General features: G+C 41.3%; 4 protein-coding genes across 6 annotated transcripts; 1 reads left to right on the top strand and 3 right to left on the bottom strand.

Moving 5' to 3' along the window:
* The first annotated feature begins 1,220 nt into the window (after window positions 1-1,220).
* Window positions 1,221-14,329, top strand: dzip1 (DAZ interacting zinc finger protein 1). 2 transcript variants are annotated; one of them, XM_069675217.1, is made up of 19 exons: window positions 1,221-1,298; window positions 1,811-2,023; window positions 2,258-2,857; window positions 4,139-4,223; window positions 4,405-4,520; window positions 4,745-4,903; window positions 6,009-6,146; window positions 6,223-6,285; window positions 6,366-6,494; window positions 8,177-8,225; window positions 8,317-8,367; window positions 8,576-8,635; window positions 10,358-10,533; window positions 10,609-10,813; window positions 11,000-11,174; window positions 11,617-11,990; window positions 13,407-13,528; window positions 13,636-13,795; window positions 13,878-14,329. In XM_069675217.1, the coding sequence occupies exons 2-19, from the start codon at window positions 2,021-2,023 to the stop codon at window positions 13,985-13,987; spliced, it is 2,775 nt and encodes a 924-aa protein (XP_069531318.1). In that variant the 5' UTR covers window positions 1,221-1,298; window positions 1,811-2,020; the 3' UTR covers window positions 13,988-14,329. The 2 variants fall into 2 exon arrangements, with proteins under 2 accessions (XP_069531318.1, XP_069531320.1); XM_069675219.1 differs by lacking the exon at window positions 8,576-8,635 and having other exon boundaries at window positions 13,875-14,329.
* Window positions 14,330-15,515: 1,186 nt separating this feature from the next.
* Window positions 15,516-19,959, bottom strand: LOC138603410 (claudin-10-like). The gene is made up of 5 exons (XM_069675169.1): window positions 19,618-19,959; window positions 17,428-17,589; window positions 17,264-17,345; window positions 17,039-17,146; window positions 15,516-16,933 (listed from the first exon to the last, which is right to left on the bottom strand). The coding sequence occupies exons 1-5, from the start codon at window positions 19,847-19,849 to the stop codon at window positions 16,747-16,749; spliced, it is 771 nt and encodes a 256-aa protein (XP_069531270.1). The 5' UTR covers window positions 19,850-19,959; the 3' UTR covers window positions 15,516-16,746.
* A 1,199-nt stretch (window positions 19,960-21,158) lies between these two features.
* LOC138603411 (claudin-10-like) lies at window positions 21,159-24,041 on the bottom strand. 2 transcript variants are annotated; one of them, XM_069675170.1, is made up of 6 exons: window positions 23,618-24,041; window positions 22,202-22,341; window positions 21,957-22,118; window positions 21,757-21,844; window positions 21,573-21,680; window positions 21,159-21,473 (listed from the first exon to the last, which is right to left on the bottom strand). In XM_069675170.1, the coding sequence occupies exons 1-6, from the start codon at window positions 23,707-23,709 to the stop codon at window positions 21,326-21,328; spliced, it is 738 nt and encodes a 245-aa protein (XP_069531271.1). In that variant the 5' UTR covers window positions 23,710-24,041; the 3' UTR covers window positions 21,159-21,325. The 2 variants fall into 2 exon arrangements, with proteins under 2 accessions (XP_069531271.1, XP_069531272.1); XM_069675171.1 differs by having other exon boundaries at window positions 21,159-21,470.
* Window positions 24,042-24,102: 61 nt separating this feature from the next.
* On the bottom strand, window positions 24,103-26,249 carry cldn10e (claudin 10e). The gene is made up of 5 exons (XM_069675139.1): window positions 25,809-26,249; window positions 25,561-25,722; window positions 25,392-25,473; window positions 25,182-25,295; window positions 24,103-24,537 (listed from the first exon to the last, which is right to left on the bottom strand). Exons 1-5 carry the CDS (start codon window positions 26,038-26,040, stop codon window positions 24,135-24,137), a joined length of 993 nt encoding a protein of 330 aa, XP_069531240.1. The 5' UTR covers window positions 26,041-26,249; the 3' UTR covers window positions 24,103-24,134.
* Window positions 26,250-27,440: the final 1,191 nt, after the last annotated feature.

The following is a 27,440-nucleotide window of genomic DNA, read 5'->3' as shown; positions in this document are numbered from 1 at the left end:
AATGTTTAAATGTTGCTTTATTCAGTTTCCGTCAACTGAGGTGAGGACAGCCTACACCCTCGACCCGACTCCGTTATCCCCGTCTTCAGTATCCCCATTTCAAAGCTCAGCGGTCTGCTTCTCCCTTCCCCCATCACACTGCGCGAGCTGCGTCAACTCCCCACAATCACACCGGAAGTGAGAAGCTCTGAACTACACATGCGTACACATTTGAGTGTACGGTCCTGAAAAATACTTTTTGAAAGGTAGTTGTGTTTTACACAGAGCTGAATATTAGCCTCATACAAAATCAGACGAAGCCATATCCTAATGCCATTACCGAAGCAGCAAACAATAAATAATAAACACATAAAAAAAGAATTGAATTGAAATTTATTTCGAACGTGTAAATAGAGAAATAAACACACAAATATTTACAAACAGTGAAAAGGAAAAATGCAAAGGAAGAAAATAATATTTAACAACACTTTGTTAATTCGATTTAAATATCCGAAAATTGGTGGGAAGAAGTACACACGTATTAGATCCCATCCCTTTTCCCTTAGTCATTGATTATAAATAAGGAAGCTGACTGGATAATTATCAAACCTATACATTAAGTATTTTTTTTAAGCCTGTTTACATTTTTTTTACCAATTACCGTACAAAATACAAATTAATAATACATTTATCGTAATCATATTGACTAGTTATCTTTTGAATATATGAATATACAGTATATAATATATATTATTCTTATACATTTATATATATCTGTGCACCCACATACCCATAGATAATTATCTACATATTAACATATTAATACATTGTTATTTAGAGGAAAAATAGAAGATACAATAAAAATAATAATAATAAAGGAACACAAATAGAGATATCACATGGGATAAGTTACAAAGTATGAATGCAAAGTTTTAAAAAAGGGGTCATGATAACGTGATGATGTGTGATACGTGTTTCTTGTAGCCAACGGGCACATGGTTAAGAATTACGCTGTGAAATGTATCATTTTAAGAGCCCTTGTATTCCGATATATAAATTTTGTACAATAGGAAAATTGCATATCTATAGGTACTCGTTTAAACCACAGGTCATTGGTTTAAACCCAGAATTAACCAACGTTTTAGTTTGCAAGTACTTACCGGAAGTAACGTTTTTAACCGTCGGTAGCTTCATGTCTCTTCTGTTCGAAGGGATTTAGGAATGTGGAGACCAGCAGCTACGTCACCCTCAAATTTGCCTGGGTTACCGTCGTCTGAAAACTTTTGTAAAGGCTTTAAATTATCAACACAAAACCTCAGGTAAGTTCTTTTAACGGTGCTCTGCATTATAAAACGTAACATTTAATGCTCACTATTGATGGTGATGTGTAATACTGTTTTAAATTGTTAAAAGTTTTGCCCTGCACGTTCACTAAAGAAATGTCCGTTAGCTTACCGTGCGCGTGCTGGGAGAAGTTTGAAAGACGTGAGCCACAATAGTGGCAACATTTTGCACTTCTAGTCTCTTGAAAGACATTTTATCTGTTGCTGGGACAAGTTCAAACATGTGTGCCTTTGTTTGGGTTAAGGTCAAGCAAGGGGATAAAAAAAAAAGCCTGTCCTGACATGAAATGTTTCGGAAAGGTGATGCCAAGAGATTAGCGGTATTTACTGCTAGCGAGGAAAACGTTTTAGCTTACTGAAAACTGCTCGTGCTCATTTACAGGTAAGTGGCGTTGCTTTTAATTCGGTTTTAAACGCTGCTGAAGCAAAGTGAGGGGAAAACGTGGTTGTTAAAAGGGTTCAGAGATTCATTTCTGTGTTTCCCGCAGGTCATAGCTCGTCTTCCACACACTGTAGGGCAACATCTGCTAATTGCCTGCAGTGTTTCGACAACACGCTCGTCTTTGTCTCCATGGTAACGTGGCGGACGCCCAGCCCCGGCGTTGTCGCGTTGTGCTGCGAGGAGGGGGGCGGAACCGGAGAGGAACGACGGGATCTTCGATTTCTTTCTCTCCCGTAAAGGCAAAAATCGGTCGAAGATGGTAAGGGGAGCACGGCTGCGTCAGGACAGCATCAGCAATATAGGTAGATGGAGACTCTGCAGTGGTGGAATCTGTGCTCTGCTAAAGCTAAAGCTGATGCTAGTGGCTGCCTTCTGTTTTTTATTCTCTCTTCTTCTTCTCTAAATTATTTGATGCTAGTAGGGCTTGTTTATGCTTGCATACTGTGTCTGTTTAATATAAGGATCTAAAATCTTTCTTCTGTATTCTTTTCAGCCATTTCATGACAGAGTCTACTACCCCTACAACAGTGACACCCAAGGGACCCACTCATCAGCAGGTATCCCCTCCCTCCTGAATTCCCCGCTCAGCCAGCACTCTGCATACGGCCATTCTACACCAGCACCAGGCATGACTCCATCCAGTGGAGCCTCCACTGTCCTCCCGTTCAAGTTCCGCCCGCGCAGGGAGAGCGTGGACTGGCGGCGGATAAACGCCGTGGACGTCGACCTGGTAGTGAGCCAGCTGGACGTGGACGCTCTGCAGGATCACATCAGCAACGTGACCTTCTGCAGCCTGGACGGGGAGCGATGCCAGCGGTGCCAGAGCCCCGTGGACCCGGCGCTGGTCAAGCTCCTGCGTCTGGCCCAGCTCACGGTGGAGTGGCTCCTGCACTGCCAGGAGTTTCTCACCCTCAGCCTGCGAGCGGCGGAGGAGAGGCTGGCGGCCGCCGGCGGGGAGCGCGAGCAGCTGCTGGCTCGGCAGAAGAAGCAGGAGGAGAAGGTGAAGGAGTTGACGGGGGAGCTCAAGCAGAGGAAAAAGGTTATTCGCACCCAGCAGTCCATGCTCGCGCCAAGGATCAGCAGCAACCACAAGGTACTGCTGAGGGACTAAACACTCGCTCTCTGGGGGGGTTACAATTTGCATTTCACATATGTATAGCATGCTAGCTCTACCCCACCACCCCCTCTGCTCCTCCTCCTCCTCAGGGCCCCTTCTCTGTCATTGTTCCCAGAGCTATTCACAGCTCCCGCTTTGTGTATTTCACACGGAGCGAAAAAGGATTTTATCAGAGTAAATTTTGTCTCTAAAAAAAGGTTGAAAGCCGCCATGGCTGCCTTGTTTTGGTATGATTATAATGAGCTTTATTTTGGAAGAGCAGGATTTAAAGCTGCAGAACAGATGGTGTCATTTGGTGGCAATTAGATTTTTTTAGTAATCTACTTACAAAAGGGTGACAAAGCTGCGATAAAGATGACTGGCTGTCTCCCCCCTTCCCCCTACCCTCACAGAAACACGTCCTTGTAGAGCAGATACTGTTTATGTTTACCAGTTGGATCCACCTCCTTGTATACACCGTCTCTGTTAGGCAGCTCACTTACTATCAGGTTATATATAGCACAAATCAAAAATCCCCCTCTGCCTTTCAAGTGTAAGGCTGCAGCTGACCTGGCCAGATGGTTGCCAAGGCAACAGCTATAGTGTGTCATGACAGCATGTGGTTGCTAGGTGTGCGCTAGAAGCTCAGCTAACAGAGGTGGCTCAATAATTGATAGAGAGATTGTGTGTTTGTGTCTTCTGAGGACCTTTGATCTTTGTTCCGTTAAAAACAAAGAACTCTTACTTAATTGAACTCCTATTTTTTAACAGTGTATCAAACACTAATGTAATTTCATCACCACTCTTATCCATGTCATTGCTGCCTTTGCCACCATATGGTGCGACAGGATATCAGTATCAGCAGGTTTAAACTTGAATGAAGTCGCAGGCACAATGAGCAGCAGAGTTCAATCTAGTGTGTGAGTGTGTGCAAAGCTGGAGTGTTGTGACGCCTGCCGCGGGGAACGAATCAACATCACCCGCGCAACACAATTAGTCTGTTTGGAAACACACGCCTGATCTCAGAGGATGCGCCTGTTTAGAGCGCAATCGGTGCCTTCATGGTGACTGGACTTGTCTAAAACTCTTATTCATGTACATCTCCCTACAAATATAGATACACTGTAGTTTTTACAACTTGCATTGTGAGTATTCAGACTCAGATCAAATCCTTTCCTGTTTCCTCAAGAATGAGAGCTGCCAAATATGTTGCTTGGATTTTGATTAAAAAATCCAGACAGCGATGTTTAAATTCTTGCCTGTGTTTCTTTCTTTTAGTGTCCCGAGTGTGATAAATCCTTCCTCAATTCCACCTTCCTCAAGGATCACATGCAGCGGCGGCACCCCGACGAGTACGAGATCCGTAAGTCTGCTGGTTATGAAGGTTTGCTGAGGACAGACACAGTGAGGGTCCGATAATAGATACGTTAAAGATAGGAGTCAGATAAATAACTGTGAAAATGCTGTAAACGAATTAAAGGTGGATTGTTGTAAAGATATATTAGCAGGTGAAATCACGTTCTTGTTGTTTTGCTGCCTTCCAGAGTTGCGGTCAGACGGTGAGAAGAAATCTCAGATTGACAGCCTCAAATCGGAGATCAGCAGCCTGAAGGAGCAGATTGTTCAGCAGCAGCAGACGCTGCAGGCCAAAACAGCTCAGGTAGGAAAACCTGGTAGGATTACTTGTTTGACTACTGATTAATTAAGTAATAAAATAAAAAGCCATGTTTTTTTTATTTTGACAAATATGATCTTTTGGCTGTTCACATGGAAAAATAAGGATTTGAAGACATCCCCTCTCTTTTGTACTATTGTCTGACATTTTAAAGACCAAAAAATAGGTTGTTAACAGAACAGACTTTTTGTTTTGTTTTGTGGTTCCAGGAGAAAGAGCAGCAGTCGCTGCACAAAGACGTGCTGAGACAATTTGACCGTTTCAAGGCCGAGGAGATGGCCCGCCTGGACCGAAAGATAGAGGACAGCAGGGACGGGATCCGCAGGGAGATGGAGTTCCTTTACACCAGAAACATTCAGGTTCTCAATGTAAGAACAGGAAGCTTAGCTTCTTAATATGTGTTTATTTATAGGAGTGCTAATTGTGGACGCTATTTTAGATTTAGTCTTAATGTTATGATGGAAATGCTTCATAGTTTTAGTCACATTTTTACCCTTTATAGTTTTAGTCGACAACAACTCAATCAGCCTGATACAGGTTCAGTCTGCTATGAAGCGCCGTCCTTTGTTGTTGCAATGTTCTCCAGGGGTAATATAGATCCTCAGCTGGGGTTATACGTGTACGGAAACTTCTGGAACGTTACGCATGTAAGGCCACAGAATAAAGCGGTGCAGCTACAGTAGCACATTCTGCACGTTGCCTTATTTGCAGCAGCAGTGTTGGTTTTTACTGATGATCGCTCCTTTTGTGCGGAAGAAAAGCTCACAGAACCTCAAGCAGAAAGCCTGGGTTAACAGAGAAAGTTCATAACCACCTTTGTTAGAGATAGACCGATATGGTTTTTTCAGGGCCGATACCGATACTGATTATTAGTAGTCAAGGAGGCCGATAACCGATATTTGAAGCCGATTTTCATTTGCAGTAAAAGTGAAAATATTGGCGTCAAAATTTTGAATAAAACAAACTCCAACACTTAACTTTGTTTAAATGCCTTTAAGCATATGCATCAGAGCCAAAATAACCCAGTTTTAAATTGATCTCTTATCGGCCATCGGATAAAAAAAAAAAAAAAGGCCGATGCCGATATGCATCAAAATGCCGAATATTGGCGCCGATAATCGGCCTCGATAATCGGCCTGGCTGATAATCAGTCTATCCCTAACCTTTGTGATTCTTGTTCATTTTGTGTGCGTTGTTGTCAAGCTGCCGCTTTGGGACATCATCACCTGTATGGCTGGGTCAGATTCAGGGGGATCTGCACACGCCCCTCAACCAATTCAACCAGTTACAGGAATGCATTGCTTCTACTTCGACCTATGATTTTGACAGACAGATTAGTGGGGGAAAGGATTTTGAATGTCTGAGAACTCAACACTAACATTTTAGTCCCGCCTCGTTAACGAAAAGAGTTTTAATTGTCAACGATTTATTTATTTTGTTAACAAAATTAACACTGATTAATTTAATTCATAGGAAGCAAACCAGAATCAGACAGCCAAGCATGAAAAAGCAGCCAGCCCCGTTCAGTCGCTGCCAGAGAGAGACGTGGACAACGGAAAAGAGATGCAGATACAAGCCATCCAAAAGCTAGAGCACCAGCTGAAGAAACAGGTCGGTGTAGTAGATGTGTATTTAAAAACTTACATGTTAATGAACTTATTTTGAGTGCTAAAATATTCTCTTCTAGGATAAAAAGTGGGAGGCCAGGCTGCAGGAAATAAAGGCTCAACACGAGTCTGAAAATAATCAGGTAAGCTGCATTTGGTGTATTATTAGCTCCATTAAAGCATCTATGAGGGAAATATGCATTGACTTCCTGTTGTATTCCAGTTGCTGAACGAGCTGAGCAGAACGCAGTCGTCCCTGTCCGAGCAGCATGAGCGCAGCCAGAGGCTGCAGCAGGAGATGGGGAGGAGGCTGCAGGAGAAGGAGCTGACCATCCGGTCTCAGAGGGAGCAGGTTAGCACTGATACACACTCGCGCAGGCTGACACAGCCAGCACAGCCCTGTGTGAATATGTCGGGAGAGGAAGCGAGGCGGAGGGTCGGCCCTTGTTCAGGATTTCCTGTATTTGCTACACAGGCTCAGATTGCGCTGTATTGTGACATGATGATACTGTACGTTTGACAGGAGACACAGTGCACAGGAAGCTGATGCTTTTCCTGGAATAGCTCCATATTTGATACTTAAGACAGAAGATTAAGAGGCTACAACCTTTAAGTATGTTGTTTGACATGCAGCTTAAATGCTTAATCTGGATCCAGCATGGGAATAACAGACCCAACAAAAGCTACAGTATGGACAAATGTGTAAACAACACATTAGATGCTATCGCTGAGAAAATTCATACCTAAAATTGAATCAAAAATGGGGTTTAATTTCGTGAAAATCTTAAGAATTCCTATGCATGATCATGAGGTATAACCATAGGCTGTATAAATAATGGCCATAGCCGCCGTGACGTCACCCATTTGTTTCTCCACTGCGTGAATGAAGCTGGGATATAGCCGTCGCCATGTTGGTTTTCTAGAGAAATGACCATATTTGGATGAGAGGGTGGAGCTCTGGATGTTTCAATTCAGGGGCTGCATCCTTCGAAGGACACGGTCTACAAAGGATGCGTCCTTGGTAGTCTGTGTAGCCCTTTAAGGCCAAACTGAAATGAGACGGTCTGGTCTATGGAGGATTTCCTGTTTGCGTCACCAGCTGTTCCCGACTTTAACCTTGCGTCACCAATCACAGCTCCTGTCCCCTAGCAACAGGTAGCTAGCTGGCTAACTAGCTATCATAATTAACATCATGTAACCTAAAATATTATTTTAAAGCTTATTTGTTTCAAGGCCATTTTAGTGTTTTTTAACATTTGTACCGTGAGCTATTTGATTGAGTTGACGCTCTCAGCCGCTTGAGAGTCCGCCATCTCGTCTGAATTGGCACACAATGAGTCTCTGGATACATTGGGCCGTGAAGGATGCACCCGATGAATCCTTCGTGGTCCGTGAAAAGGAGGCCACATCTGTCGGCTGCCGTGATGCAATCGGCCTTCAAAGGATGCAGCCCCTGATTTGGGACACAGCTTGTATCTGAGGCTGATCCATTAGCTTGTGAATGAGCTAGTTTAACTTTGTGATTTCCACAGAGGACATTCTGTTGGTGGCGGTGACTGCAGTTGTTTATTCATCAGACAAAAGAAGCAGCGGACTCGCCGCTTGCTCACCCAGTGAGAGAGCGGCAGGTGATAAAAATAACATATATCAATACAATAATACTAGCATTTAAGTCACCGAAAAGCTGGAGCTCAGACTTGTTGCACGGCCAGAAAGTTCCATCAAAGCCAGCAGTATCCACCTGTCAATCAAGTGACCCTGCCCCTATAATTTGAGGCTTAATATGATTAAAATGGGTGTGTTATAAAAAAACTCCGTTATCTTGAACAGTGAAATTAGCTATTTATTAGAAAGATGTTGAACATGTTTATTTCTGCTGTAAAAATGGCAGCAGATTTTCCCATCTGCCACAATGTTATTTCTTAGCTTCAGGCAGCCTCAAGTGGACACTCGAGGAACTGCAGTTTTTTGCACTTGCACAGACTAGGAGATTGCCACTTGAGTGTAACAAATGATCATTTTTCTGACTTACAGATAAGGACTATTTCGTCAAATCCACCGACCAAAGTAGTGGAAGTACCAGGTAAGGATTCCTTCTGAGTTTAGTTAAGAGAAGTGTTTCACTGAGGGAAACTGCGTGATTGATCCTAATGCATCTTCTTCTCTGTTTCCAGTCATCGCCACTGCACCAGCTCCGGAGCCTAAACCAAAGAGAGTCGTACTTGGTAAGTTAGTAGGAGCCAGCTGTTGCGACAAAATTGCTCCCAGCAAGGCTGAGCATGTGCTTTCCTGCATGAAGATTTATATAATGCTGATTCAGACAGTTATGTTACGACATTAGTACCACCAACCCACCACCACCTCTTTCTCTTTTAACACATATTTGACTCCCTGGCTACCAATGACCTCTGACCTCATGTGCTGTCCAATTAGAGGAGCCAGTCTCTGCTCTTAAGCTGGATCCTATACAGGAGCTGTCAGAAGAGGAGAAAGGTAAAGCAGACAGTAAAAGCAACAGAGCCGGTCGCCTGCATGCTGTCTGCATGGATGCATCCGTCTGTTGTGGACAGCCTGTCGTCTCAGACAATAGAGCCCGACTGATATCGAGAAAAATTAGTGATGCCTATTACCGATATGGTGGCCGATATTAATTAACAGGATTAAAATAGACTGTCATGTCATGTCATGAGTGGCTACCTTGCAGCAGCAGTTAAGAGTGGAAGAGTAAATAACAGAGACCAGTGTTTCGGTTCAGGGAGTGACCATGTTAACTGCCGACTTTCAGCCAAATGCGTCTGTGGTTGTCGTAGTTACAGCAGCTGTTGAAAACGGGAAGAGAAGCCTGCCCTCCAGAATGCCTCCTTGTTTGTTTTTTATTATGAGCTCAATGTAAGTAAATGTTGAGTCTTTGAAGTGTTGCTTGCGCAAACGTGTCATGTAGTCTCGTTTTGAGCGCTGCTTGTTGTTACGCTAAAACAGGAAGAGAGCGAGTCACTTGTTAAACCGAAACACCGGTCCCCCCACAAAACGGCTCGTCATGAGCTCGATCGCCCATAATGCACATTTCTACTTTCGTAAAATTAAAGTGGAAAACAAAACACGTCTCTGCCATCGTTTAGTGGCAACTTGTTGAAACGTAGCTAGCTTGAAATGTAGTCATTAGTAGTAGTAACGTTAGTAGTCAGTAGTGACTTTGCAAAAATTCCGATGACGGTTACAGCTGGCTCACGCATCACCAAAGTGGTTGCCATAGGTTGCACATAATGATATGCATAGCGTCACCCCGTCCATTAACGGGATTGGCTCCTTAGATTTGTGCCGTCACAAACCTGCCAATCTGAAAACGTGTTGTTCAGCCTGTCCTTGGTGCATTGCAGTTTAAACGCAGACAGGCCGAGTCACGGAGATGACTGCTTATCTTGTTCCTGATATGTCTTTTAGCACATGAAGAACACCACATGGAGATGTTTACAAGGTTAAACACTTGACTTTCACTGGAGGGGGTCTTTAAGAAGAAGAAAAATAATATGCAAAGAGTGTACGAAACCTGTGTGTGCGCCACAAAGCAACACAACTAACACAAAGTGCAGTATGATGAGTGTATGAAGGCCAAGAGGGATAACGTCGCTACTCCCCGTCCTTCTCCAGTGTCAAGTCAGACATCTATAACAGCACAACTGTACAGTGCTACACCCTATTCACAAAGACGTCATGGCCATTATCATTTTGGCCATAATCACGCAGCCCTACTGTTAACTATAACAAATGTATGAAACTGCCAAAAGTAAAAGAAGTCTTTATATTAGCTCATATTGCAAAACATACATGCGAATACCGATATCTCTGTGATAGACCTGTATCGGCCCGATAATGTTGGCAGAACAAAATATCGGTCGGGCTCTATAGGAAAGGCATGAATTTAGCAAGAGAACGCTTTATGGAAAGCAAGCTCTGGGTCTGATATTCAGTAACGCCTGCCATGTCAGCGATCCTGATCATTTTTTCCACCCGTCATCTTGTCATCTTGTTTGTTCCAATGAACTAGTCAAACATTCTCCTCTTCTGCCTGCCCCACCGCAGTCACATCCATCCACTGGAATCAACCTTCAGCATGGAGCTTTCTGTGATGATTGCCAAACGCATGCTTGTTTTTGTTTCTTCACATCGGAGCCTGACTTTCCTTAAAAGGCTGATTAAGCGGGACTTCTCTTGCAGACTCGAGCAGCTTCTCCGAGAGGAGGCCGGCTGAGAGGAAGCCTGAGCCTGTGCCGGAGAAGAAACAGAAGATTACCTCCAGCGTTCTGAAGAGGAACACCAGCATGAAGAGGGATATGCGACCAGACATGGAGGAGGGACTTATTAAGAGGCTGGAGAAGCTGGGAGTCAAGCCTGTAAGTTCAAACACTCTTAATTAAAGCTTCTAGGTTTTATAAACATTGCTCATTATCTTCTCTGCCTCTTCTCAGGATCAGAGTGGACTAAACAGCAAAGCGCTGAATTCCCTCCTGGTGAAGGTGCACACAAATCAGGAGAACTATGCAAAAGAGAAACCGGGCTTCTGGCGCCAGCGTGAGGAGATAGCGAGCACTGTGGAGCAGAAGCTGGGCGGTCAGAGGAGAGGCAGCGACCCCGCTCCTGAGTCACAGACCAGATCCAGACAATCAGTTCAAGGTGAGTCATTGAAAAGCCCCTTAGCACATGAGATCATCTGGTACTTGTTAGCTTCTAATTGGCTTTAACTGTGTTTACATGCAGCACCATCCGTCTAATCTGTTAGAGCCTGTTTACCACATTAACTGTGTGAACTGTCAGTGACCGATCGCTAATGATGGTTACATTGCTTGTGTTTGTCTGCAGTGTTGCAGATCCGTCCTCGCTCCAGTAGCCTGCCCTCCAGAGCGACCCAGGTGCAGTCCGGACCGGCCGTCAAACAGCCCAAGACCCCCCAGCCGGCACCGAGGACCAAGACCACCACCCAACCCAAGACATCTACACCCAAAACTAAGATGGCTTTGAGAACCGTCACATCCAAGTAAATAAACTGAGTATAAAATGAGCTAGCTTCTTGTAGTTCTCCATAAATGCATAGTTAAAGGGGGTGCATTATGCTAATTTCAAGCTGTGATACCTGTGGAATAGCTTAGCATAATTTACAGTTACAGGCCCTCTACAGCCTCTGCCTGAAACGACAGTCAGCTCTGTCCCTTTAAGAAACCCCGCCCCTGCAAGCCCAGTTTCTTCTGATTGGCCAGCTCTCCGAAGCCTGCTGAGGCGGCACTTTGTGACGTCATAAAGTCTATTTCCAGCTTTCCTATCAAAAAAGGCAAAAATTGCCCCCCAAAAAATTGAACTTTACATTCCTAATAACTTTTATCATATTGAATTGAAATCTAAACAATATTTTCAAACTTTTTTTAGAAAAAAACAAACTTAAAAAGTTGAGTGAAAACATTAAAATGTTTCTGTTTCTTCAGGACTCCACCTTTCAGCTCTGATGAGGAATCTGAAGAGGACGACACAGACATGGAAAAGGAACAGCCCCCAAAACACCCGAGCAGAAAATCCCCACAACCCAGACTAAACCAGGCCTACCCGGTCCAAATCAAAGCAAGCAAACCCAGTCCAGTCCAGGCCAGGCAGGCTGCAACCAGGCACTCGTTCTCCTCCAACTCCCAGCAGGCCCGGGGGTCAGCGGGTGGTGCGATGAAGACGGCCGTCACAAAGATAGAGAGCGAGGAAGAGGATGATGATTGGTCAGAGGTGAGCGAGCTGCAGGAGATCGACCCGAGACAACTCCAGAGTCACAAAGATCAGAACGGCAACGTGGAGAAGAGGAGCTTTGGGAAAGGTGCGTTTTTAAAGTTTTTATAAATGACAATTCAAAATCAGTTAGGCCACAGGAGATACATACCTGCTCTGTCAGTCATCCTAACATATGTACATACAATATAATACACACCAAATACATTGGAGGTAAATTACAAAACACCCCTCCACTTAACGTACTTGGTGCCTTCCACTTGGAACAGCCCCTTTATAAGCCAATCAAAGCTCTGTTCATCACTTCCTGGTTTGAACAGTGGTTTGTAAGCATGGCAGAGGAGGAGCAGGTAACAAACGATTGTTGTATTTGACATTAAAAAAAAGGTCTTTGTACTTGTCATGCTATGCTAACATTTAGCACAGACCTCCCAGCCAGCTTGATGTTAACTCTCATAGGTGGAAGTAACAAATAACAAGTACTCAAGTTACTGTAATTGAGTAGCTTTTTCTTGTACTTTGAGTATTTTTCAAAGTCAGTAATTTTAATTTTACTTCAGTATATTTTAAATTAAGTAAAGTAATTTGCTACATTTGTACATCAATCTGTTACTGTGTAAAGTATTTATCTATGGATATTGAGAGCTAGAAAGAAAAAATAACTTGGACCAGACGCCAATCAAATGCATCGCATCAGATTAAAGTGTCATACATTGCAACAAAACAGCGTTGTCCAAGTTTTTTGTTTAACCAGAAACAGCCTGTCGATCGCTCTCTTCAAACCCACCAGACTCCATTAACAAAAACAGTAATTTTACCTTGCAGAACACAGGACTTGCTGGTTACCCCTGCTGCGTTACATGTCGTAACACGCGTTAGTTCAGAACCGAACGAACCCTTTAAAACAGGGGTTCCCAACCCCCGGTCTGCAGACCAGTATCAGGCCTTGGGTCGTTTAGTACCGGTCCGCGAAACCCAATAGATGTCTGACATTTCAAACATACACAGAGTCAGAATCGTCGCATGGGCTGTGCGAAGTGTGCAACCACACAGGACTTTGTGCCTGCAGCAACACTTCAAAAGTAGCCCAATTCAGCTGAAAAAAACGAGGAACCGGCACCCCTGGCTTCCCATCCCACGACGTGATATGAAACTTTGTTTGATCATGAAGCCTGATGCTTCCACAGCTCTGTGCTATCAGTGAAACATATGAACTACACAGCATATGGATATATGGCAGCATGACAGACGAAGTTTAGACTTTAACTGTTCGTGGAAATGCGGACAGATCGCGACGTTAGTAAGGTAGGCTACAGAACATCAAGACACACAGATCTGTGTCATATCTGCTTCTCTCCTAACGTCTGTCTCATACTCTTGCTTGTGGTAACTCTGATAAACTACGCATGATCACCTCTCATAGTGCCATTGTCAACTGAAGAAATGTAAAGGACATTAAAGTAACCAGATAAGTGTGTTTCTTTTAAATGTTTGTTTCCTTTAGAGAACAAAATCATTGACCTGGCCAGAAAAATGGAGAAGCAGTTTGCAGACAGAGGCGTAAAGAAACCAGCAGGGGGCGTCAGCATCTTACCAGAGAGAAAGGACGAGATTCAGGAACTGACGGTGAGACTCCCCAGTGCTCATCTTTGGGGTACAATGTTACTGCCTCGTTTATTATTATGTATTATAAATGTCTGTACACTTAATAAAGTTATATTGGATGATTACAGTACACAGATCTGGAGGAGAGCAGTGATTGGTTGGTCTCCTCCTTAGAGGATAGACAGGAAATGTCTAAACCAGCGCAGGGCTCTGGACCAATGAGGAAGAGCCTGGAGTCATCCAGCACCAGCGTCTGGGGAACGTCCACTGGAAAGGCTCCTAAATCAGGTCAGTGATTCTCTACCTCAACTTTACACCAGCATGTGTATGTGATAAGATATAGCCTTACTAAAGACTTCTCCTCCAGCAGGTCTGACTGAAGCAGGAACAGGAAGCACCCTGAAGAGCAGCCTGTGCTCTCTCAGCGACATCAGCGACTCAGAGGAGATTAGCAATAAACACAATAAACGCTACGGCTGATCAGGTGATGCAGCCGAGCACAGACACAAAGACCTCAGTCAATTCTGTAGACATCTACCAAATAGACATATTTTATACTGTTATAATATGGAAACTATAAAGCAGACAGGAGCAATACTAAACAAAGGGAGTTAGAATTCACATTTATGTCACCCTTGTGCCAACTATCTGCTTGCCTTAGGCCTTTTTCAGTGTTTTGTATATTCACTTAAATGTAACCCACACTCAGAATGAGACACTGTGTGAAACTTTGTACATCAAATTTTATAACGCCCTCATGTGTTGAATCGAGCAATGACGTGATTTTTGTATAGAAAATATTTATACCAACAATAAAAGATTTCTATGTGGAATACATTTGTTGTTACAATCTAAGCACATGCCGTTCTTTCTTCAACCAGGAAGTGGCTCGTTACAAACTCGTCACGGTTTCGTTTCCAAGACATGTTCAAGATTTGGTTTAGTAAGACAATTCACTAGTATTTTTATGGTAAATTTATAATATATGTAAGAGGGAAAAAATACATGTATGGTCTTTCTGTTTGTAAGCCTATACAAGACATCCCTCTTCCTTTGTTTTACATACACGGTATGCCATTATATATAAACAACAATAGACTTGTGAATGTGACCATTTTAGGTTAAACTCATGTACAGAATTCAATCTCTAAAAACAGCCAATAATGCCTTAAAAATAATTATTACACGGCTGTGTTAAATACTTGACTCTGATTGGTTAATTACAGCATTCCGAAGTCTGTTATTTCTTGATAACAGACTGTTGCTATGAAGAACAGACCTGTGCTAGGGATGCGGCTTTTATCACAGAATCAGAGGCGTAACTGTAATCGTATCAATCCGCAGAAAGAAGTCCAGTAAATTTGATGTCGGTTTGTTTACAGAGGGAAAAGAGAATAAAACAGCAATGAGAGCAAAATAGAGGTTATAAGATGCAAGAACTGTTGTCTATGACAGACGGTGCATGATGTGCCCATTAATCAGAACACAGTTCAGGATACTGCGGTGTTTAAGGACGGTGAATAGAAAAGAAAATTTCAACAGACTCTGACAGAAAACCTCAATTGCAATCAGGTGCTGTGCTGATTCCTGCGGTCCAGTTCACTGTCTTACTTCATCAGTGTAAATGTGTCCATTTAATGGGAGTACAAACAGCTAGGTTAGCTCATTTTAATGGTAGTAAAAACAGCTAGGTTAGTTCATTTTACGAAGGCTACGGAGTTAACCATTGCTATGGATGTACCTGTGCGTAACAGACTATTTTTAAAAAGAGAATGTAAATATAATCCTTTTCAAATATATATTTTGTGTCAAATAATTTATTCCTTAAGTAAATAGCTGTGAAATAACCAGGAAAATGTATAGTGAGCGGGTTGTTATAGAAGAGAAAACCCTTTACATTACATTAAAGATGAATTATAACGATCAAATGGTACCACAATGCTAATGCTAACAGAGACAATTCAAAATAATTTGTTAGATAAGCAACTGAGATTTATGGGTAGTAACGGCTGTGACAACTTCTTGTGTCAGCATTCGCCTCCTTGAATATCATTGGCTCTCATACAGAGGGCTTGCAGGGTGTGACACAGGGCCTTTACCTGAGAAATACATGCACCCTTATGTATTTATAACGACAGGTACACATGATTGATGTTGATTGATTTATTACCAAACATTTTCAGCTATCTTGCCTCCATCATGGTGGTATCTGACATTGACCATTGATTAGTCACATACCATAGATGCTAAATATAAAAACCAACAGTATTATTTGACTTTGAGCTCCCTCTCCTGGCAGCTCAGAAGAAGTTCAGGTGCGAGGATATACTGACAACTCTATTTATAGTGGGACTATACAGAAAGAAAACAGGGAGGACCTGTTTCACGAAGAAAACCAGAAAAGTAACATTCTTTCAAAACACTTCACAAAAAGATGAATTAAATAAAAAGTAATCCCAAAAAGTATGTAGGCTGTTGAATATTGGTCAAAAGCTGTGTTTAAATTTTTTTCTTAAAGCTACTTGTACTGTAAGTTATCTGTAAAAAGTATTTTTAAGAACATAGCTGTTATTTTGTTTCTCTATTTATCTCTAAGTCACAAGATAAGTGAAATAAGTAAACAGTGCTAAGCCATAATCTTTGATGCTAATTCACTGGGAGAGACATGACCTTTCAGTCTGCTTCAAAATAACGAGCAGGACAGTTTGAAAAGTTCAATAATAAGCGGATTCTAACAGATGAAAGACAAAAAAAACAGCCAATAATTAAAAACTATTCTGAACAAACAACACAGAGTTATTGCTGCATCACAAAAGATGAGATCTGGAATGTGTAATTATCTGTCTTGATGAGAGCTAAACGAAAAGATTGATACCACTCTTGTGTATGTGAGCTAAATATGAAGCTGGGGCCAGCAGCTTGTTAGCCTAGCTTAGCATAAGGACTTGATTTGGGGCTAGCCTTGCTGTGTCAGCTGGGATCCGCTCCAGCCGCCTCAAGAGTATTCCAATTATGTAACCTGATGATAAAGTCAGGCTAGCTATCTCCCAATGCTTCTGGTGTTTATGCTAAGCTAGGCTAAGCTAACTGAAATGTAGCTAACATTTGATATTGAACACACAGGCATGAAAATGTCATCAATCGGCCTCATTCTCAGCGAGAAGTTGACTTGGTGTATTTCCCAAAATGTCAAACTATTCCTTTAAAGTCTTTAGAGTCAATCAGAGTTCCTCTCTGGCTCAGACAAAACTGTCCCTGCTGAAGGTCCGACCGGTCTTCGTTGTCGCCCTGGTTGCTCGGCTTTTCCTGCCTTCGTAAAACAGCGGGGGCGCCAGGGTCACCCTGGACGACGCAGCCGGCAGCATGTAGGTCCGCCTGGTCCGGGCGGTGACGTATGTGCCGGGTCTCCGTGGCATTTTTGCAGAACTATTGACATAGGTAGAAATATATATAAGTTAATTATTTAAATCACTAAGTCTGAAGTATGGATTAAGGCAATACAACTGCTAAAGTGAAATATGAAAGGTTTACCTTGATGGTAGGCTTTCTTTTCCAGAGAAGTAGGTTAGCACCGTCCCTCCAGAGATAAGAAGGATGGAGCCTCCCCAGCCGACGAAAACAGCGGCCCCAATTTCAAATCTGGACAGCAAGTATAGAGGTATATCAAGATGTATTTTTTCTGCAGTTTGTAACTTATTTTTTCATATAGATGGAAGAGTCTGCGTAATGATAATATATGGCTTCAAACGTACTCACTTCTGTGCCCTAAAATTTGGATCCAAGAATTCTGTAATGACTTTGTTGGCCCACCATGAGTAGGTGATCATACCGCAGAATCCTAACGGAAAAGATACCATACTTTAAACATCCTGAGAGCAAATCATTCAGTTTAAAAGCTTAATACTTTTATTTTTTTTTACCTGATACTAGGTAGGTTAGACCTCCTGCAAAGGTCACCCTTGCATTGGCGATCTCTGATCCACCTATTTTTGTGCATTTCATCCCGACAAGTGTGAGGACGCCGCCGAAGAAGCCAGTGATCACGGCACAGACAGCGAGCGCTCTGCAGGCGTGTAGAAATGCTAAAAAAAAAAAAAGATTGAAACTTACATGTAGCAAAATTTAAAAATAAAAAAAGCATGGGGAGTATGACATTAAAGAATTTATTGAAAGGAATTTCTATGAATAAGTGTCTTATACTGTGGGTTTTAAATCCAAACAAAGGAAGTGTCACTGTACAACTTAACTGGAGCTGAATTCATTAAGGGACTGAAAGTTTTTGTTTATTTCAATTTTTAAAAAATGTAGTTGAAAACAAAGATGGCTTTTCAATATTTGACTTGATGCTCTTTTGAAGCTGTCTGGAAGAATCCTCCAACATGTAACTTGAGCAACATGCAATTTTTGTTAGGGACCGTCAGACATTTTATCTACAGGGTTCGTACGAGTGCTTGAAATCCTTGAAAATGCTTGAATTTTAATGTTGTGTTTTCAAGGTTTGAAAAATGCTTGAATTTTGGGTCTAAGTGCTTGTAAATGCTTGAAATTGTAATCATATTCACAATTAACAACAATCTGACTCAACCGATCGATTAAATGGAGAGAAATAAATAGTCAAATGTAAAAAATAAAAAAAAATAAAAATAACCGCTCTCTCTGATGGGCTTGCGTGTGTGACAAGCTGGTTTGTTGTGATGTGTGACGTGACGTCGCCCCCAAGACCACAGTGCGTAGACCAACATGCCGGGAGGCTGTCGATTCAATGAACGTTGGCTGAAACACGATAAATATAAACTATGGATAAGACGTGGAGCAAACCCACACGTAGCCTGCTGCAAAGTCTGCAAAAAAGAGATAAGACTTTTCGCTATGGGAGAGTCGGCACTCTCCAGTCATATGAAAGGTAAGTTTCACAGGTGTACTAGCTACCACGTTAGCCCTACATGTTAATTAGCCTATTATTTGTTTATGCTACATGCTAGGCATGTGTGATGTAGAAGCACTGTGCCATATAACGTGTAGGCGGTGTGATGATACCCAGCAGCCGTACCGCTGTCACCCGCGGGGTGTTTGTAGCTCGGGGCCGGTTATCGCGTGACCGCGGTAGGTGACAAGTCTCGTCTAAAAATACCGCGTCGTGTCTGGGCCGGCGGCCGCGGAGTGGGAGGCTCCCGCTGGATACGCAGGCACGACACGGTGTTTCTCATTGAGACCCGTCACAGACCGACCGCGGTCATGCGGTGACCGGCCCCGAGCTACAAACACCCCGCGAGTGACAGCAGTGCAGCCGCTGCTTGTGTCTGATCATTGAAGGCTTATTAATAGCAGTAACAATAACAATATCAATTTTAACAGAAGAAAAGATGTGAAAAAATAAAACAATTTCTCCTCAGAAAAGCATTAGGCTGATGTGCCCTGTTAAGGTCTTAAAATGATATGACTACAGCTGATATAATTTGGCCCACCCAATGCAAATCTTCATGCCTCTCTTTACTGTATGTCTTAATGTGTGGTTACACATACACACAATATTTTCAACATCTTACTGATACCTGGGAGTAAGTTTTGGGAATGTTTACATTATGCAATTTACAACTTCTTACAGTACTTGAAAAGTTTTAAAATTGACCTTGAAAGTCCTTGAAAAGTACTTGAATTTGACCATTAAAAAAGTGTACGAACCCTGTATCTATTAAATATCAGGTTAATTCATTTACATCTTTATCAATTGGTTTTTCCATTTGGGTGGAAAATATTCATCAGTAGTCCCAGAGTTATCACCTGATAGTACTTTCCTGATTGTGTGGCTCAATTAACTGTTAATATAGCAGCTTTTTATTAAAAAATGCAGGGAGGTGCAATAGTCAACATTTTCTTTTGTTTTTCATTTCTAAAAATGACCCAAAAAAATCACATGATTTTTACAAACTGGGGCAGAGGAGAGTCAATTGAAGGATCCAATAAAAATTGTAGTGATTTTTTAATGATGAATAATTTTACAAAATTAAATACTTAATAAAATAACAACCTTCCCACCAAAATAATTTTCATACAGTCCCTAAATCCTTAATTTTGAGAGCTTAATAAAAGTTGTTTTTAGAGTTTCCTACCAGGCAGGGCCAACATGGAGGGGTAATCCTTGCAGTCGGACACCCCTGTGGTGTCCGAGATGCAGTCCCTCCACAGGTTGGAGTAGTAGTTGGATGTGGTCAGCACGATGCTTCCCACCTCGGAGAAAGTCCAGTACTCTGTGGGAAGAGTGGAACACACCAGGATCCAACCACACAGGCAGGAGACGAAGCAGCCGATCTCCATGTACATCACCACCGTCCTGTACTTCATGGTGAGTCCTTCTACACGAGCTAAAACTATCAAGATGTGTTAAATATAGAGTTTAAATCCAAGTCAAACTCTTACTGTGGGAAACTGATCTGAGCGCTCCCACTATGTCATTGCTGATCAGTTGATGTCAGACCGGCAGTGTTGATGTTTGGCTTCTTTCTCATCTTATCTCTTAGATAGTTTTGCACACTAAGCATCCTTCGTAGTGAGGGATTACGTCTTGCTAGACAATTGCAGTTAACCCTTTTGTTTGTTTTACCTCCTCATTAGTGCAAAATCAACATTTTTTTCTTTTTTTCTCACCAAATTGAAACCAAAAATAATGTCAGTATTGATGTGGTAAACAATCGCTTTGCCACAAGCTGATTTTGACTAAACAAACATTAACATTGGGATGAAATCAAACAAGACATATTATTTTTACATATATTTTTTTTTTAGCTCTGCATTAACATCTACTTTTGTTTGGCATTAAAGTCACCCACAGACAAGGAAATGTATCATAGAACTAGGAAAAGTATTTAAGCATGAGGCTGATAAAACAATATTTTGTTGGCCTGTTTGGCCTTTTTAGCTTAAAGTAAGAGAAATAAGACAAGAAGAAAACCAATATTTTTTCAAGGTTTGTATTTGTATATAATTTTGGAATTTTGACTTTTTTGTACTACACATTTAAAAAACAATAGCCACACATTGGCTACCATTAAGGACACTGAGGTCAATATTATCTGTAAATGTGATTTTTTAAAGGTTTATTTAATAATTACAACTAATACATATATAAATAAATACAACTAAATGACGATGATGTGATTTGGTACATCATCAACATTTAATGATAAAGACTAGCATTATCACTACAAGGATACATTGTGAGTGTCTCAAACTCAAATTAAGCATATTAAAGGGGCAGTCCACTTATTTAGTATTGCCCTTCCAATAAGTTGGGGGACTCACAAGAGACAGATTTTTAAAAGAATTGTGAAAATCGAGGCAGCAGAGGCCGAGGTATTTGGACTCTAAGTTCCAAATTTTGCGATCAAGCTAAAGGAAACATAGAATCCTACATTTCCCATAATTCAACTTAATAGCATTTTTCATTACACCCTCCCTGCTTTCGAAATGGCCTTTAGACTCCACAACTTAAAAGTTTGTATCACAGGCGCTCCATTAACATAATTAAGTAAAATAATAATTTATAAATAACTCAGATGACATCATTTGGGATTTTTTTTTTACTTTGGAAAACTTTATTTGGGATAAATGTGGAAAAACATAAACAAAAAACAAAAAGTGAAAATTTCTCCCACTAAATGTGACGAAGTTATTTAATAATAACAACTAATACATATATATTTCTTTATTGTAAGTTATTTATTTCTGGGTGAGTTATGACCCTAATATTTCAGAAATCCCTGTTACAGCCTCAATTATATATTGAATCCTAAAGAAGCCACTTCACATTAATATGTAGCGTTATACAGTCACAACAGAAGCCATCTTGTATGAGGAGAAATCTCTGAAGTCATTTGACATTTTTGATGGTCCACAGATGTGTTTATATCCTCTGAAGATTTCTTTTTCTTCTCCTTTTCCAGAGATGGAGGGAACCATGGAATGTCTGCTGCAGGCGGAGTATTGTAACAGTGCACATTTGTGAGTGTAATCTGCAGGCTCTTTATAAATATGTGAAATGATTCGGTTAAATTGTGCAATTACAAACCTTTTTTGGTGATTAACTCTGCATGAAGTTGTACAGTGAACAGTACAGCCAAGTAAAATCAAGAAACTCCCAACCAGTCCAAGGTACAGCGTTGCTCCAATTTCATAGCTGCAGAGATAATAGTAAATAATTGATTTACTCAAATTTAGCTATTAATAAGGGTTATTTAAAGGCAACATAGTACCTTAGTTTCGTCGGATCCACTTTGGCGTGTAAAAAAGCTCCAACCACTCTGTTTATGTATAAACAATAACCAGCCAGGTCTGATACGCCTGCATGAGAGAAAAGCCAATGACACATGGGAAAAAAACAAGAAGAACCAGTGAGATGGTGTTCTGAGAAGCTGCTTTCATAACAGTGGAGGTTTTTTAAATGCATACTCACAGCCGACCAGATGGAAAGCAGATGCCGTCATCAACATCCTGTCCTTGCTTCTCTGGTCACCACCGAGGCGCGTGCACTCCATCCCAAAAAACGTGAGCACTGTGCCGATCACGCCGAGGGAAAGGCCAATCATCAGGAGCCCCCTGACTGCCTGGATATATGCTGATAGCAGAAAAACAAACATCATGGGCATATATTAATTTATTTATGGTTAAAATAAGCTGATGATTTCTTTTTGTACACACTTTTGACTGTCCACAGCACCCCGAAGTTAACACAGTTCACCACAGCAGTGGAGTCTTCATAGCAGTCCTTCCACAGGTCAGACCAGTACCAAGCTGTCACCACTACAGAGTTGCCCCCTTGACCCCCCAGCTGGGCCACCCTCGAGAGACAAAATACAAAATGTGATTAATTGGCACTCATTTACATATCGTATTCCACAGTAAGCACTTCCTTCCTTTTTCCTACAGCCACTGACACTTGTCATCAACATTTAATGAAAAAGACTAGCATTACGACTACAAGGATTCATTGTAGGAGTGTCATAGACAAATTAAGCATCTTAAAGGGCCCGTCTACTCATTTATTATCGCACTTCCAATAAGTTGGGGGACTCATAAGAGACAGATTGTTAAAAGAATTGTGAAAATCGAAGCAGCAGAGGCCGAGATATTTTGACTTTTAGTCCCAAATTTTGAGATCAAGTTCCAAAAACACAGAATCCTACATTTCCCATAATTCAACTAATTAACATTTTTCATTACACCCTCCCTGCCTTGTTTTCAGACTCCACACCTTAAAAGTTTGTATCACCGGCTTTCTATTAACAAGTATAATACAAATTTATAGATAACCATGATGACATCATTGGGGATTTTTTTTTTACTATGGAGCTTTATTTGGGATAAAAGGAAAAAACATAAATAGAAAACAAAAAGTGATCAAGCATTTTTATTTTTGTTTGTTAACTTATTTTTACACTCAAAACCTATGCAACACATTTTTATTTTATATCTAGACAACTGTTCGATAAATTAAACATTTTAACAGAAATACAATGATTAAATTCATAATTACAACTTTACAAAAACTTTAAAAAAAAACTGCACCCATCCAAGAAATTGTCTGGAACATTACAGGGTCAGGGTAGAAATAAGTAGTAAATGAGTAAGATTTAGAGATGCTAGTAGGCATTTTTTTAACCTTTGAACAGAGCTACTTTGTTGTTGTTTAGCTATTCTTTAAACACTGTCACATACTGTAAAACTGTTATAATTTCACTAGCATGAAGTGCTACATATCTTTGTTTCAGCAAAAATGAAGCCTTCATATAATGACAAGTTATTTAGCTTAAGCCATACAGTAAAATTGCTGAAACTGTGTGTAAAATAGACGCTAAAAAAACATTGTGCATTTTCTTTTAACAGTCCCGAAAAAGTATCATCCGTTTGCATAGACAGCAGGACTCTGATCACACACATTTACACAAACATTTCAGCGTGAATCGCTTTTGGTTAAATCTGACGCCTTCTTTATCAGGTAAGTAATTCTAACAAAACTTCATCCATTGTTGTTATGAAAGCCATTATCCTTAGTTGAGACATGTTTTCGCTGCAGCTAACCTAACTTTCTATTTCCCCTAAATCGTCTTTGCTCACCTCCAGTGGTCCATAGCAAGGGTGCAGCCCACAAACACCCAGCCCAGTGTGCAGAGCAACAAGCCCAGGATCTGAGCATGTCTCACCCACATACTTTCAGTCTGGTCAATGGAAAAAGCCTTCACGTATTAAAACCTTTACGAGTAGTAGTCCACCAATAATAACAAAGGTTTTGCTTCTGGTGAAGTCTGTAGAGTCAGTCCTCTTTTTCGCGGCTGCTCGTGTGTTGGTGTGGAGGTTTGAATAACAGTAGTAGACTCTGTTTACTGTCAACCAGACCTGATGAGCCTGGGCGACTTTTATTTGTTTTCTTAGGCAACACAAGGCTGACAGTATCATTAGAAATGGATGTATACCATTTATGTTGTGTTAGATGATGAACATAAACAACAGGCAACAGAACTCTTTCTATTTATTAATAAAAAAAAACACGTATAACTAAATTTTCTTTCACCGCAGATTTATTAAATTAGTAGAAAAGCTCATCAGTCCATCACATTTTCACACAGTGATTCATTCAAATATAAGAGTTCTTGACAAATGGTTTAGTCTCACTCCTTGAACTTCCTGACAACGACGACACCGTCCTGCTGCTGCTGCTGCTCCTCGACCCCGACAAAGTCGACACACTGGACCTCGAAGAGCGACCGGACTCCGACCCTGACCCCGATCCTGACTTCGACCCTGCAGATCTGACGGTTCGCCCCGTCTTGGTCGACCCCCCTGACTTGACTGACGGTCCAGATTTGGATGTGCGTCCTGATCTAGAGGAAATGTCGGACACGTCTGAGCGCTCAGACCTGGACGACAGCTCGGAGACGGAGGACAGTTTGGTCTTTGAGGTGATCCCGGACACTGTGGACAGAGCTGTGGTGGACTTGTTCTGCTCGGGATCTTGCTGTGGCTGGACGGTGATTACCCTGGAGAGAGAAACATTAATGTCAAAGATGACAATGCTGCTGAATCCCAATGTATGCAAATTTTTGAGTGACATATTTAATTTGTTCCATCAACTATTCAACATGACAAAACCCTAACTCCGCTAATTTTGTCCAGAACGAAATATATGCTTCAATTTATGGCAAAATACATGCACATTTAGCTATCCCCATAATGCTATTCTATGGAGTTAATCAGCCAATGTTAACATGCGAACACGTCAGCTTCAACACATGCTGAAGGCAGATGTATTAATATATAAGCTAAAAAAGGGTGGCCCTAAAATAGAGCCCTGGGGCACTCCAACATCACAACTGAGAGTCGGTGAAACTGCATCCTTGATCCTCACACACCGATTTCTGTTGTCGAGATTTGAACCAGCATATAGCAGCAGAGGAGGAACCAGGAAAGCTTTAACAACACCAGAGCTTTTATTTATATACTGATGGCTTTAGATTTTCATTATACACTGAGAGGGACATCTGCACTCCCTCACCTTTAGCCTTCACAGCACTAACAAAACCTCATATACTTTGCCTGATGAGTCATTCCACTTAAGCACGCGGGACATTGGTATTTATAGAGGAAGTGGACACATGTTCTAACAACATGTGTCTGCACTCACGTGACTTCCCCTCCACAGAGCGGCGTGCACACGGACCACACATAGAAGAAGCCGCCGGCCATGTGAAAGGCCGAGCCGACCCAGCCGAGGAAGAGCGGGGTGCCGAGGTCGTACCTGTTGGTGTGTAAACAGGGAGACTGTAAGATTCTAGTAAAAGATGTATGTTTTATTGAAGATACTCTTACAAAATAGTTAAGCCTTTTGACTTACTTCAGTCCATCAAAATCAGGGTTGAAGTATTCCACTGAGACGTACTGTGCATAAACGGCATACCCACATGTGGACAGCAAACCTGAAAAAAAACCACTGAATTTCAATGCACATATTTTTCTCTCCACATGCAGAATTTGTGCATACATTTATTGATTGTCCTCTTTACCTGCGATAATGTGGCACCATCCTCCTGCATAGATCTTCTTGTACTTGGACTGGTCTTTTCCCCCAATGAAGGTGCACTCCATCCCCAACAGACTGAGCACAAACCCCAGCATGCCGAGAGAGAGCGCTGACATCAGCAGGCCTCGCACTATCTGGATGGAACCTGAATTCACACAGAGACGTTAATGAGAATCAAGAGCGTCTTGAGACGCTGGTTTTGTTAGATAAGGTGGAATAAGAGTTACATACCCTCCACAGACCAGAGAACAGGGTAGTCGTAACAGTTGCTAACAGCGGTTGAGTCCGTAAAGCAGGATCTCCACAGGCTGGACCAGTACCAGGCCACCTTGATTATGGAGGAGCCACCCATGCCACCGATGGAGGTGATCTTCCAGCCCTCCATGGCCATGGTGCAAGCCACGAAGATCCAGCCAAAAACTGTCATCAGGAAACCCCAGATTTGAACCACACGGATCCGCATCTTAAAGCTTTCGTGAGTTGATCTCCAATGTAGATTTTAGATACAAAAACGATTCAGTTAGTTTCTGTTTTTTAAATCCAATTGTGATGCTTCTCTTCTTTGTTTCGTCCCTTATTCATGCAGAAGTTTCCATCCTTCATGAACGTCTACTTTTCCTCCGCATTCATCAGCCTCCTATTCTGCTGCTCCTCTCAAAAGAAGAAGAGGATGACTGCATCACTGGTACAAATCAGGTGTGTGTAACTGTTTTCCCTGTAAAGCTGCACATGTGGGTGAGAGACGACAGTCGCTGAGGTTCCCATGAGCCACCGATGAATCTGGACTGAGAGTGCTTACCTAAGCATTCATCTCCAGTTCCCAAAGCAACTTCATGCCCCCATCAGATTGTGGACCTTCCCTTATTTGTAAACACAATGTAAAAAAGGAACATCTGTTCATGTCATGGCATCAGTCCAGAAATAATGTTGAATAATCATATAATTACTTGCACTGTAAGTTTCGATCAGACCAAAAATAAAGCCAAATTAAGAAAAAGAAAATTCAAACTCAAAGGGCAGAAAATTAATTTAGATAAATTAAAGGACTATTCCATCAATGTTGTACTACACTCCCCCAAAAATTGGGGGACTCACAAAAGACAATAAAAAAAAAAGAATGTTCAAAATTAAAGCATCAGAGGTCAAAATATATTATTTTCTAGTCCTCATCTTTGGCATCAGGTAAAAAAAATAAAAAAATACTACATTTCCCACAGTGCAATTTTCAGGATTCAGGGTTTCTGTTAAAAAAAATTAAGTCTCAAACTCACAAAAAACAACTTAAAGGAAATCTGACCAAAATTAAAACATCAGAGATCAAGATACTTTCTACAATTTTGGTCTTTGTTTTGGGCTTGTTTCAAGCTTCAAAAACCCCAAATCCTTCATTTCCCACAATGCATTTCAAAAGTGTTCTGGATTAAGGGTTTATGTTGAAAAAATGTCTCAAACTAAAAAAAAAACGCTTAAAGGAAAAAAGTAAAACATCAGAGGTCAAGATATCTACAATTTTAGTCTTTATTTTGGGAGCCAAGCTTAAAAAATACACCCAAATCCTTCATTTCCCACAATGCAAATCAAAACTTTCAGGATTCAGGGTTTCGGTAAAAAAAAATTGTAAGTCTCAAACTCAACAAAAACGGGTTAAAGACAAAGTGTTCAAAATGAAAACATCAGAGGTCACGATATCTACAATTATTGTGTTTATTTTAGCTTCAAAACCCCCAAATCCTACATTTCCCACGATGCAATTTTCAGAATTCAGGGTTTCTGCATGCAGCCAAAAATACTTTATAAATAACTAATATATAAATAAATCGTTAAATAACACAACAACAAGAAGTTAAATGTTGAGTTATTGAA

The sequence above is a fragment of the Semicossyphus pulcher genome, unplaced genomic scaffold (assembly GCF_022749685.1).
Source record: "Semicossyphus pulcher isolate SPU_LCO1_2020_fin unplaced genomic scaffold, fSemPul1.0.p SCAF_24, whole genome shotgun sequence".
In the NCBI taxonomy this organism is placed as follows: Eukaryota; Metazoa; Chordata; class Actinopteri; order Labriformes; family Labridae; genus Semicossyphus; species Semicossyphus pulcher.
This window is presented reverse-complemented; position numbering and strand designations above follow the sequence as displayed.